The sequence below is a fragment of the Heteronotia binoei genome, chromosome 1 (genome assembly GCF_032191835.1).
Source record: "Heteronotia binoei isolate CCM8104 ecotype False Entrance Well chromosome 1, APGP_CSIRO_Hbin_v1, whole genome shotgun sequence".
Classification (NCBI taxonomy): Eukaryota; Metazoa; Chordata; class Lepidosauria; order Squamata; family Gekkonidae; genus Heteronotia; species Heteronotia binoei.
Window position 1 is genome coordinate 132050576 of NC_083223.1, and position 12973 is coordinate 132063548.

Here is a 12973-nt window from a genome sequence, read left to right on the forward strand (position 1 = left end):
GTGGCACTCACCATTTTCCTGAGACGGTTTTATCTTGTTTTAGATTAAGTTTTACACCAAAAGAAAGTTTAACGCGTGAAGCTTTAACACCTTAAGTTTCTCCTACTGTCTATTGGGCAAAGCTTCAGGGAACGAATTTTCACTGGTCATTCCGTCCGCAACCTCCTCCCCCTTCGCCCACTGGGGCTTATCCTCAAATGCGTAAGAGGAAGCGTTAGTGCAGCAGATCACCTAGGACGCGTTCGGCAGACGCGGAGATGCCTCTTTAAGGCGCTGTCTCCGCCCCCTTTCCAGGCTCCCGCTGGCCGCTCCTTCCCCTCCCTTCTCCGCGGAGCCGGCAGGGAGCGTGTAATGCAATGAGAGGTTGCAAACTGCAGGTGCAAGCGAGGCTCGAAGTGCTGTGGCGCCTCGGCTCTTGCACGGACGTTGCAGTGGCGGGTATAGGGAGGCAGCCTCGGCAACAAGCGACCTCCGGAGGCTTTCCCCACGAGGGAATTGAAGCGGAGCATGTCGGTGGCTACCGGGGGTAGTGAACCGGCGGCCGCTGCCACTGGTGGAGGCGGTGGGAACCGGGTTTTTTTCCAGAGTCCCCGCGGCGGCGGCGGCGGCTCTTCCCGGGAAGATTCGGTCGCCCCGGCGGCGGCGGTGGTGCAAGTTCAGCAGCAACAGCGGCGCCATCAGCAGGGCAAAGTGACAGTCAAATACGATCGCAAAGAGCTGCGGAAAAGGCTGGTGCTGGAGGAGTGGATCGTGGAGCAGCTCGGGCAGCTCTACGGCTGCGAGGTACCTGCCGTCGATGCTTAGCGGGGGCAGGAGTTGGTTCCTGGGAAGCTGCTCCCCTCACGACCCAAATCTCTCGGGGTCAGATTGTGCAGCTCCGAAATCGAGAGAAGACGCCCTTTGAGGCGCACGATACCACACCCCTTATCGCAGTTATCCAGGCAGCGCTGAGTGCCTTCAGTACAATAGTTTAATTCGCTTTGTCTTGTATTTTAGAGGCATCCGAGGCAGATATTGCTTTGAAACTGCAGCTACCTGCCAAGGAATTATGATGTAAGGGAGGAATGACTTCGGCAGTTGCCGTTTTGAGAGGCTTTAACTGTACGAATCTCCTCGGTTGACTGGGAGGGATAACTATCTGCGAAGGTCATTCCCAGTATTTGGGCTCTTGCTTCTTGGACGGCAGCTGTGTGCATTTTGTCTCCCCCCTCCCCCCTTTGGAACGGAAGAAGGCAGGGGGAATCTCCTAGAGTGGATGGTTCTCCCTGCAAAACACCCTTTAACGGGCAAGCCGTCGGTCCTCCAGAGGTCTCTAGATATTTTGTGATGGAAGGGTTTCTCAGTGTTCTTGCATGCAGGGTCTTCTCTGTATCACGTGACCGCATATTACACAGTGGTGATTCTGCCTACAGCAGTTTAGCTGCAATTCTTTGCTCTGCATGCTGAGAAGCTCTGATTTGCCAGGGTGATGAACGTTTTCTTCGCTGTTCTCTCTGACTTTGACACTTCCTGCTTATGATGTTGGATACTGTTGATAATTATAGACATCTTGTAAGCTGATCTATCTGGGTTGTAATCTCTCTGTGTGATGGCAAACCACAGGTTTAGGTGGCAAATAGATTTAATTGGCTTAAAATCTATGGTTATTTAGGCTAAGTGGAGTCTCAGGATTTCATAATGTTATGCATAATATTGTGTCAGAAGGGGGAGACTGTAGCTGTCATTTTCCCAGTTTGTTACCTTTGCATTGTAAATGGAGCTCATGTGGCTGAATGCTTTGATAAGCAGATAGCCTGGGCTGGGAGTGACTGGATATATTTTTTTAATTTGAGTGTTGCCTATCCTAATCTCTGTAGTCTACTTGGAAGAAAACAGATCAAAGGCCTTAGAGAGGGGGTTAGATTTCAGTGTTTCTAAAGAGACAGTTTGGGGTGGAATGTGCCCAGGCTTGTGTGCATAGGCAAGTTAAATGAGAATCTGGTTTATTTTCTTACATGCTGGGAATTTTTCTGTTGAAAGAACAGGGATTGTTGCATGGGAACAATGCTCAAAGCAAGAGTCAACTTCAGTGGAGGTCGATTAGCTGGAGCTGGAACCGGAACCAAAGGGAATAATTCAATTGCTCATCAGATTAGCAAACAGTGCACTTCCCCCCCTCAGAAATAAAGAGTGATGGGAAGAACAAATGCTTGATTTCCGCTGCATTAAACAGGTTCTAAATGTGCCCTTGGGGATTTCTGTTCTTTAAACAGCAAGCTAGAGAAATGGCTTTTGTCTGTTATAAACCCAGGATTATTTAGTCCTGGCAGCTGCTGAATAGTTAATGTCAGAGGCCTGCTTCTCACTGAGGTGATGAACCTGTGTTTGGGTTGCAGGAACCATTAAAACAGGGGGCTCTTGTGACTGGATCCTCTTCAACCTTTGCCATCCTCAAATCTCTGCATATTAATACCTAGATAACAAGAACCCTTCTTCACAATTGTAGTTATTTCCTGTGTGAAGAAATCCCATTTTTTTGGGGGGGGGGGAGGAGAGTATTTTAGCATGTGAAGCTCACCAGACATTCTCAATTGGTATATTTCAAGTACAGATTTACTATTTTAAGGAGGGTCTTACTAGACTTGGAGACAATTTTATCTTTTGTCTTCTGTGTTTGCTTAAAGCAAGGGGTAGGAAAATAGACCCTCCTACCCCTTTACTTTTAGTACCTTGCTTCAAACACTATTTCCCTTAGCCCCTCTCTCTGGATATCTGAGCTGGCCTGGGGAGAAAGTCACTGAAGCCACAGTGGTGGTGGGGTTCTCCACACCTGAATGCTGCTTTTTGAATAAGACTCTCACCTCTGCTTTCTACATTAGCCAGGCAGATGTGAGTAAACAAACATGGCTGCCATTTCATGCCTATTTCATCCCTAGGCTAGACAATACATTTCCACTGACTCTATAAATGCTATATTTCAGTGACCTGTAGGCTTGCCTAACTGGGATCTTACAGAGAACCAAAAATCTGACTATTGGTTCCATTAGCGGTTTCTGTAGTTGCCTTAAACACCAGTGCTAAAAGTGAGGAAGCAAATCTAGGTGTTCCCTTGGTAATTTTATCATCTTTCTATGAAGTCACCATTGTCATGTAATGGTGGGTTCAAATACCCACTCAGCTATGAAGGTCACTGGGTGTGACATTGGGTCTGTCATTCTCATTTAGCCTGACTTACAGGGCAGCTGTGAGGATAAAAATGGTGGCGAGAGCCTCAGGTGCTGCCTTGAGCTCCTTGGAGACAGCACAGGATAAAACTATGGTGGATGAATAGCTCTACAACTCCTCTCACTCTAAATGGCACTCTTGCTCTTATATTTTGTAATCCTACAAGACAGTTGTGTGATGTATGTATGCTCGTTTCCTTGGATGCAAATTAAATATAAATTGTTATTTAGTGGTACGTATGAACTTGGTAAGTGCCACTAAATTAGAAAGTTACCTGTGAGCCTTGATAATAGCTTCAGCTGTTTTCCTTTGTCTCTTCACTTCTCAAGTATTCTCAGACAGGTTTAGAGTTATAGAAGTTTCGTGGTTCTTTTGCTGACACTTTTGGTGCATTCACACTACACTAAAATGTGTTTTACATCCAGATTTTTGCTATTCTTACACAGTAAAAATCCGGATGTAAAATGCATTATTTAGCGTAATGTGAATGCACCATCTGCTTTCACTTGTCTTCTCAGTGTGGGATAGGGAGAAGTGAAAGTGGGTTTCCTGCTTCATTTGATCTGAGCTTCAAGTCCAAACTTCCCTCAGTCTCTGCAGCCCTGGAATTTCCTTTTGGGCTTGGAAGATGTTTAATACTGTGTCCCTTAACAAACTGGGTTGGGAAGGGTTGGAGGTGTCTTCCACGTGTCACATGCCCTGCTAGTCCGTGTACAATCCCCATCTCTGCTATAAGGAATGGTTGTAGTGCTGCATTAGGGGAAGGATGCCATAAGAGGAGCTGGAGAATGGAGGCGACCTGGGGGAAGTCAAGGAAGTGGATCAGAAGAGAAGGAAGGGAGGGAGCAAAATGAAAGGTATGGAGAAGGGGATGGAGCTGTTCTTCAGCTTGAGACCACCACTGCTAATCTTCACAAGCCTTCCACCAGCTCTTAATAATTGAAGGCATTTGTTTTCCACATGCTGATCACAGACTGGATGTGAAATGTGAGTGTGGACTTGCTTTCCCATTTCTCTCTCCTGCCCGCCAAACTGGCTTTTGGTTGTTAACGAACTCCAAAGTCCAAATTGGATGTTAACATTAGATGCATGCAAGTGTGTCTGAAGATGATCTTCATGTGAAGAGAAGACATGACAGGCTGCAAGCGAGCACAGGACAGGTTTGCTTAACCTTTTCCTCTCCAGTCACTTTTATGTTCATAATCTTTTGCTCATTCCAACTGGTGTTCTTGCATGCTGGGGGAAATATATTAATTAGTGGACATAACTGTGAACAACTATAAGGAATTTGAGCAAGGAAAAATGACTGGATTAGAAAGGGTTAAGCAGCTTCCCTCTGCTAAGCTTTCCACACAACATGTGTGAGAGCAGATGAAAAGATGGGTAAAATGGATGAATGAATGAAAAGATGCATGTTTCTCCAGTGTAATGTCCATTTTGGCTTCATTGAGCTTGGTTCTATATTGTGGTGGCTTGTGAGGTAGGGGAAATATAGACCAATTTCTCACTCGCCTTATGCTGCTCACGTGTTCCTCTTCTCAGCAGGGCTTCCTTCCAATTTCACATGATCTGCCCAGGGGCTGCAGGTAGCATTGACTTTTTTGCACTGCAAACAGAAACTGGTTTTTAGAGGTTTCTGTTTGCTGCGCCAAAAAGCCAATGCTAGCTGCAGCCCCAGGGCAGATAGTGTGAAATTGGAAGGAAGCCCCGCTGAGAAGAGGAACATGAGAGCGACATAAAGTAGTGGGAAATCAGTCACAGACTTTATGCACTACTTCCTCCGCTTATCTAGTTCTAGTTTTCTTTATATGTTTCTTTAAGTAAATTAGAATGTTGGGAATTGACTTTTGTATGTAAGGATAAAATACTCAAAATGCTTTACTGCTTAAACATTGTTGCCTGAGAGTGTCTTTGGCTGCTGCCCTGTTGGGATTCATTCATTCTGAATTGAGAATTCATTCATATAACTGATGGATTGGTGGTGGATTGGGTGGGGGAGAATAGTGTCTCTGCTTTCTCTATTTATGGCATGCCTTTTCTAGCCATGTGTTCATAATTTATGATGATGTATGGGACTTTTAAAGCATAGGAATATTAAAGCAAGCTAAAACATAAACTGAATGCTGTGCACATAATTACTTGTTTATGGGAGCAGTTGTATACTTTGAACCTATTTTAACTAAGATGACATAAACACTCAGCACTGTATAAATGCTAAGTATTGTCACTTGTGAGTCATAACTGTGGTGCATAGACCAGGAATGTGCAAAACCCGCGGCAGAATTCAGTTTCCCTGTTTCTGAGCATTGGGCAAACTCATTTGCCTAATGGGATTTGGATGTTCAGCAAATTCGCGTTTGTTACATCAATGAGAAAGATTAAGTGTATTTTTCTTCTCATTTCACTGCATCATGGGTCAAACAGTTTTAAGGCTGCTTGAGGAAATGTTGTGCTTATGAGAATGAAAATGTACAAAAAGCTTTCAGAATTACTTGCACAGCTTTGAAATGCCATAGTTGGCCAGATTTCAAGGGTCTTTGAATTTTGGTATGTCTAAACTCATGGTTTAGGAAGCTGGCTATGAAAAATTTTATTCTGGCCACTAAGTTTCAGAAATCGTCACTTTTCCCATTCCTTGCATCTGCTTTGGTGCAAATTCACATTATTGGTTAACTCTGCATTTAATGGCTTTTTTGGCATTGAATCATATGCTGTATTCCACAGTAAGCTTGTATTATATATATATACACACACACATACACTATGATAGTATATGAACTTACAATAAATGCACAATAAATGCAGAGTTAGCAAGTAATGAGAATTTGCACCGAGGTATATGTGAGGGCAAAAGTGAATATTTCTAATTTTTAATAGCTTGAAAGCATTTTCTAAAGCTAGCTTTGCTGACCATGAATTATTTATAACTTCTTGATCAGATCAGTATGCGTTATAGGTAAAGTTCTCTTCTTCCAGTGTACTGTTGCTGTACGTTTGTTTGAATGGTCACCTTCTATGGAGTAACACACAGAGAGGTTGTAGTCTATACAGAGAACTGCAGTATTAACAGTGAATTCATCCACTAAGTGTTAGTTGCTAAGCAGTTAAAACGATTGTGTTAACTGTTCTATAACATGTAATTGTATTATTTTAAAGCCACATCATTTCCTAAAGACTATGGAAATATGTGTGCATTTGGTAGATGTTTCTCTGTTATTATAAATGGCAAGTGAGGATGCAAGTTTCTTACACTAAGGGGGGAAAAACCCTGTAGCCTTTGACAGCTTGCAAAGAATGTTCCTGCCTCTTCCAGTTACCTGGTTTATTCTAAATCATTGGTGCACAAAGTAACCTGCTTTGGGATATAATACAGAATTGCAAAGATAAATGAGCTGGCTGGATTGTCATACCTTCTAACTGATGGTTACAAGCTGGTAAAGTAACCTTGGAAAACCTTGTTGATACTTGTAAAATTGGAACAGCCTGAAGAACCTGGTTCCCCTTATAAAAGTAGTACTTAGATTCAGTTTTGTTCCAAGAAAGCAATCCTTCTGGTCGAACCCTGTTGTGAAATGAACCTCAGGCAGTCCTCTTGCAGTGCTGGTATGGCCAGGTGCAGCTGCTTCTCTTTAGAGCTGTGCGTGGGAAGATGGTCTTGGCCTCAAGCAGCATTCATGGTGTCCCTGAACCTTCATGAGTCTCTTAGTCAAGGACAGGAATGAGGAAACATTCTGATGGATAATGCCATATCCTGGGACAAGCTAGACAAAGTGTGAAGCAGATGGGTCTCATTCACTATTAAAGGGTTTGCAGAATGGAAAGGCTTTGTCTGGTGAATGATCCATGATGGCTTGCAGTACAATTAGGGTTCTTGCGTGAATAGAGACCAACAGCTTCCACAGATGCTTGAGAACTGGGCACCTTAAAGGTATGGAATTTCATGCATGGTGGTTTCTGGGTTGTTTGAGGAATTGATATAGTAGTCAAATATTTATGCAGTCACTTTAGTTAATTACCATATGTGTGTTGTTGAGTTTTGAAAGCCAGTGATGTTGGCATTGGAAGTAACCATGTTGGTCCCCTAATCCACATGACTGATAACATCTGTAGAAAGTGTGGTTGCATGGCATTGTGGGTGATGCATGATTAGATTTGATTCTCACCAACAAAGAAGGATTGGTTGATGAAGTGGAAATAGTGGGCACTATTTCAGATTATACGAAATTGGGAGGGATTGCAAATACAATAGAAGACAGAAACAGGATACAGGATGATCTTGACAGGCTGGAAAACTGGGCTGAAACCAATAAAATGAATTTTAACAGGGATAAATGTAAAGTCCTGCATTTAGGTAGGAAAAATCCCATTCATGGTTATAAGATAGGGGAGTATGTACGAAAAGGATCTAGGGGTCTTAGTGGACCATATGCTGAACATGAGTCAACAGTGTGATGCAGTGGCTAAAACGGCAAATGCAATATTGGGCTGTATTAACAGAAGTATAGTGTCCAGATCACGGGAAGTGATGGTATCACTTTACTCTGCTCTAGTAAGACCTCACCAGGAGTATTGTGTTCAGCTTTGGGCACCACATTTTAAGAAGGATATAGGCAAGCTGCAACGGGTCCAGAGGAGGGCAACAAAGATGATGAGGGGTCTAGAGACCAAGTCCTACGAAGGACGGTTGAAGGAGCTGGAGAAGAGGTGGCTGAGAGGTGATATGATCACCATCTTCAAGTACTTGAAGGGTTGTCGTATACTATAGAGGATGGTGCAGAATTGTTTTCTGTGGCCCCAGAAGGTAGGACCAGAACCAGTGGGTTGAAATTAAATCAAAAGAGTTTCCAGCTCAACATTAGGAAGAACTTCCTGACAGTTCCTTAGTGGAACAGGCTTCCTCGGGAAGTGGTGGGTTCTCCTTCTTTGAAGGTTTTTAAACAGAGGCTGGATGGCCATCTGACAGCAATGAAGTTCCTGTGAATTTAGGGGGAGGTATTTGTGAGTTTCCTGCATTGTGCAGGGGGTTGGACTAGATGACCCTTCCAACTCTATGATTCTATGATTTTGTCACAAACTATGCTAGTTTTGGAATGAGAAATCTATGGTAGTGTTACTCTCCATTCTCTTGCAGTTTCCTTTTTTTTTTTTTTATAAAGGTGAAGAATAACTTTCCACTTATGGAAGAAGAAAACGGTTCACAGTACGGTTTGTTACAGTATAGCTCAGGTGTCTTGTATAGCTGCAGGTACTGTTAGAATTTTGAGGAAGGTTAGTGAGTACTGTAACAAGATGGCTGACATGGGGTGTGACCTGTTGTGCAGTGTTTAGAGGCAGGTCATGTGGTGTTTTACAATTGAAGCAGCTGCTTTCAAATGGGCAGGTGCAAAGGCTATGTCTCCTGAAATCTTCTGAAGCACCTCTTACATTGAGGAAGCAGAGTAAGTCAGAATTCGCTCTGCGCTCTGGACAGTTAGCTTATAGAGGTAACCAGAAGCCCCTTGGGCTTTTTGCTCAGTTGAAGACTTTTTGGGTTTAATTCCAATACTTGAGAACCAAGGTGGGCACTGCTGCCAGGAAACTCCTTGGTAAGTGCCATGCACCATACTGTGGATGTTTTCTTGGAGCAATGTTATGAAACTGGTTTTGACCTCTTTGGGTAATTGCTGTTGCCATTTTAAATGAGTTCCCGGTGGCCATGTTTGGGAAGGTAAATGCAAAGCAAAATTGACTGCTAATTATGCGATTGCCTTCCTGAATCTCAGTTCAGATATTTGTTTTCTTGGCTTTTGAAATGTATGATCTGCAAAGCAGGAGTTTTATGAAGTACTTAAGTCAATGTGTAATTGATAGCATATCTGACTTCTGGAAACTGAGTACAGTGGGTCAACTTGTAGTTGGCACGAAAGCTTGTAAACAGATGAATGAGGTAGGGAGATGAAACTGTCTATACATTTTTCAGAGAAAAGACAAAATCTAGACAAAAGTATCTAGACAAAAGTATCTAGACAAAAGTATTGAACAATGCCTGTAAAAGCATTCTTCATAGTGTATTTAAAAACCATGAAACTGATGTGTGTAGGATGACAAAGCTTTCTATATTTAGTACATCAATTATTCATTATTCAGGGAACTCTTCAGTATTTTTAACAAAAGTAATGGATATGATGAAGCAGAAGGAAGTAATTTCAGGATGGTTAGTTCCTACAGTAGGAATGCAATTTAATTACTGAAAAAAGGGGGCAAGTAGATTGATGTGAATACACGTATAAATATGCTGAAACCAAATGAGAACCTGAAATCACATGGAGTTGGTTTTTGAGTCCCAAATGCACTAAAATGCTTCCTATATTCTTAAATGAGGTAGAATAGAAATCAGGTGTGTATATCAGCTCTTCATGGAAGTGTTTGAGAGCAAAATATTACCCTAAATCTAATTTTATAGTATACAATTGACAGAGCGTAAGAAAGTGTTAATACTTTTGTTGCTAGTAATGGGAAGGAGTCCTCACAGCGGGATGCCATTCATACTCCAGGCAAATGATGCTTCTCATCCTGTTCATTTGTTTACTTATCCCCTTCCTTTCTTCCCAGTGAGGACCCAAAGCATCCTACAGCATTCTCCCCTCCTCCATTATATCCTCACAACAGCCCTGTGGGGTAGGTTAGGCTGAGAGCATGTGACTGGCCCAAGGTCACTCAGCAAGTTTCCATAGCAGAGAGGAGATTTGAACCTGGGTCTTCCAAACCCAAGTCCGACATTCCAGCTACTACATCACATCATGATGAATTAACTAAGATAAATAGAACACTGAGATCGCTTACCTTCTCTTTTTTTGGACAGCTGCCTTCATGCATTGTTGTGGGATTGCTATGGAGGATTGCCTCTCAAGAGCATGTCTTTCCATTGAATTGCCCCTTTGTTTGTATATCTTATGGGTCTCACCAAGCCTTATTCCTGTGTGCAGTTTCCTTCCACCTCTATGCTTGGTTCTGATACAAAACTTGACTGAGACAGGAGTTTTATGGCATTGTTGGGATAATGTCCTGAGGTATGTATGTTTTTTGACATCTCTGATGCTTTTCAAGCCTGGAGAGATGGGATTGCAGTGGCCAGGAGGAAGAACTATTTGTCTGCTTTTTGGAAGCAAGATTCAATGAGGGTGTGCCACAGAAGTGGAAGTTGGTCTGCTCTAGAAAGCTCACTTGGCACATTATCTTTAATAAACAATTTCCTTGAACAGAATTCAGGAAGAACAATACTTGCTATGTTTAAATGGAGGGAGTTGTGCTGGTAAGCTGGGGTATCTGTGACATCAGAAGAACTCCCTATTTCTCTTCAGAGCAGTTTTTTCGGCTGTAAAATTATGAATTCTTGTTTTCCAGAAGCACGGTATGATTACTTTTTAATGTGGGTAAGCACAGAATTTTACAAACACCACTTTAAACAGACCACTCACTGCAAGTATGGGAAAGAGGCAAAAAAGATGAGGAAGTTAATTGCTGCTGTGAGTCATTTGAAGAGTGAAGATGGAAGGAACCCAGGCTTTCCCAACAGGATCAGAAAGCATGCTGGCTTCTGCTTCTTGTCTCTATACATATTGATCCCCTATTTAAAAATTCATTGTTTTTATATTGCACTTAGGTTGCTTAATTAACTCCCCAACAACTGATGTCTAGATGTTTAAAACTAATGGACATGATCCATCCAAAGCCAAACATGTGCATGACTGTCTCCTGTAGAAATTGCGGGGTGTAAAAGTTTTACTTTCTTTTACTTGGGTTTTCTGAACATTTTTGAGATATGATAGTGAACGAGAGAGAGCTTTTTAATTTGGTGGTTTTACCCAGTGTGCTGTTTTTCTTTCCCAAGGCAAATACTATGCATGGATCTTTTTGATCTTGAAGCCAAAATCAGTGGTTATTTGGACTCTTTACACTCTCCTGCCAAACACAGGAATGAATACTGATTGGAGACCTGTTGCAACAAGCCAAATGGTTTAGTTGTGCTAATAGAAATTCATCATTATTTGTGTTGAAATAGTGTTTTCTGAATCAATGGTGTGGAATGGCATCAGTCTAGATTGTTTTGTGAATGTGTGCACTAATTTGGAGTTATGCACCAAACTTGAACCTGTGTGTACTTCTCGTGTTCTATTTCTGTAGTTCTGCTGTTCAGTGCACATGGTTTGAGATACTCTTGTGACTACTTGTTTTATTTACATCCTAGTGTTCTCCCCAAAGTGGATTTGCAACTCTTCTTTCCTCTATTTGATCTTTAAAACAAACCTGTGAGGTAGGTTAGGCTGAGGGTGTCTCACTGGCACCTGGCAAGCTTCCATGGCGGAGGGAGGATTTGAACCATGGTCACCCTAGTCTGAGATTTGAATAGCTACTCTAGAGATGAGAGGATGCAGGAAAAAAGGAAAACATTGAGAAAAGTTAAGGTTTTTATCTGAATCCCCCTATTTTTCCCATGAAAAATTTGGAGGATCCCCTGCTCTGTCCTTTTTGCAGCTGAAAACAAGTTTTTTAGGGTGGAATTCTGTCAATTAGGAAGAAAGGAAATGTGCAGCACATGCATTCTATGGCCTTCTTTAATCTCTTCACTACACTCCTCTTGAGTGAAAAAAACCTTTTCTTACAAAGCATTCAATTTATTCCAAATAGATAGATCCAGGTGGGCAGCCATGTTGGTCTGAAGCAATAGAACAAAGTAGGAGTCCAGTAGCACCTTGAAGACCAACAAAGTTTTATTCAGAATGTAAGCTTTCGTATGCACGCACGCATACTTCTTTGTCTGAATAAAACTTTGTTGGTCTTAAAAGTGCTACTGGACTCCAAATTTATTCCAAATGTACAGCATGGAAAAAAACCCTGAAGACTTTCTAAATGTTTTCACTGGAAAAATTGGGAAATTTTGGGGACCACTGGGGGAAAAAACCTTATACTGCAGACATATACAATATTAAGCTTTTTGGTTTAATATAAATATGTTGGCAACAATATGCCATAGTGTGTTTAATGCTCAGTGTTTTTAGTGTTAAAAAAGCTTAGCTTAATATCCAAAAAATGCCAGCAGTCCTACCTGTTGTGACTTTGACAATTAATGTCTCAGTAATATATTTCCTTTTGTTTATTGCAGAATTTATTTTCTAACTTCCTCTTGTTTACTACAGAATTTATTTTCTAACTTCAGTTCTATTTTTTTGCTATTAGATGGCAAAATTTACAAATATATGTGCTATAGTGGCATAGGGTACAGCTTTTTGCAATTCTTTCTCAATAATTGGTATACTAGCAGTTTTTCTTATACAACAGGAAACTATATTTTGAAAAATATTAGGAAACTATATTTTGAAATTCCATAAATATGTCATATGTTGAGGTAAATTATAAATAATTTCATGTTGTTAAATCAGGTGGATAGGGAAAAAGTATAAGAATATTTACCTACTTAGCTTGCATTGTCCATTATTTAAAGTAGAAAAATCCTATTTTACAAAGAACAAAGCCTTGCTTTGGTGTGATTTCTGATGTCTCTAGAATCACTTGAAAAGCTCCAGACCATGTGGGATGACCCCATAATATGGCTTCTTCCCATATTAGTATTGCTGTAGATCAGGGGTGTCAAATGTCTGGCCCGCCCAGGACTTTAATCAGGCCCTTGACTCTTTTCTCCCCTTTTGAAGCTCTGAGGCTGCCAAGTTCCCAGCTCCTTCTGCCTTTTCTTTGCCAGCTGCAGCAGGAAGCTCTTCTGGGTTTGCAAAGC

The 12973-nt window shown here is 41.7% G+C and overlaps 1 protein-coding gene across 1 annotated transcript in view; it reads left to right on the forward strand.

The window, feature by feature from the left end:
- The first annotated feature begins 319 nt into the window (after window positions 1-319).
- PPP1R14C (protein phosphatase 1 regulatory inhibitor subunit 14C) overlaps window positions 320-12973 on the forward strand; it is a 67309-nt gene continuing 54655 nt past the window's right edge. Inside the window, exon 1 of the mRNA XM_060240779.1 lies at window positions 320-783. Within this exon, the coding sequence (XP_060096762.1) occupies window positions 508-783 (276 nt within the window). The 5' untranslated portion in view covers window positions 320-507. The remainder of the gene's footprint in view (window positions 784-12973) is intronic.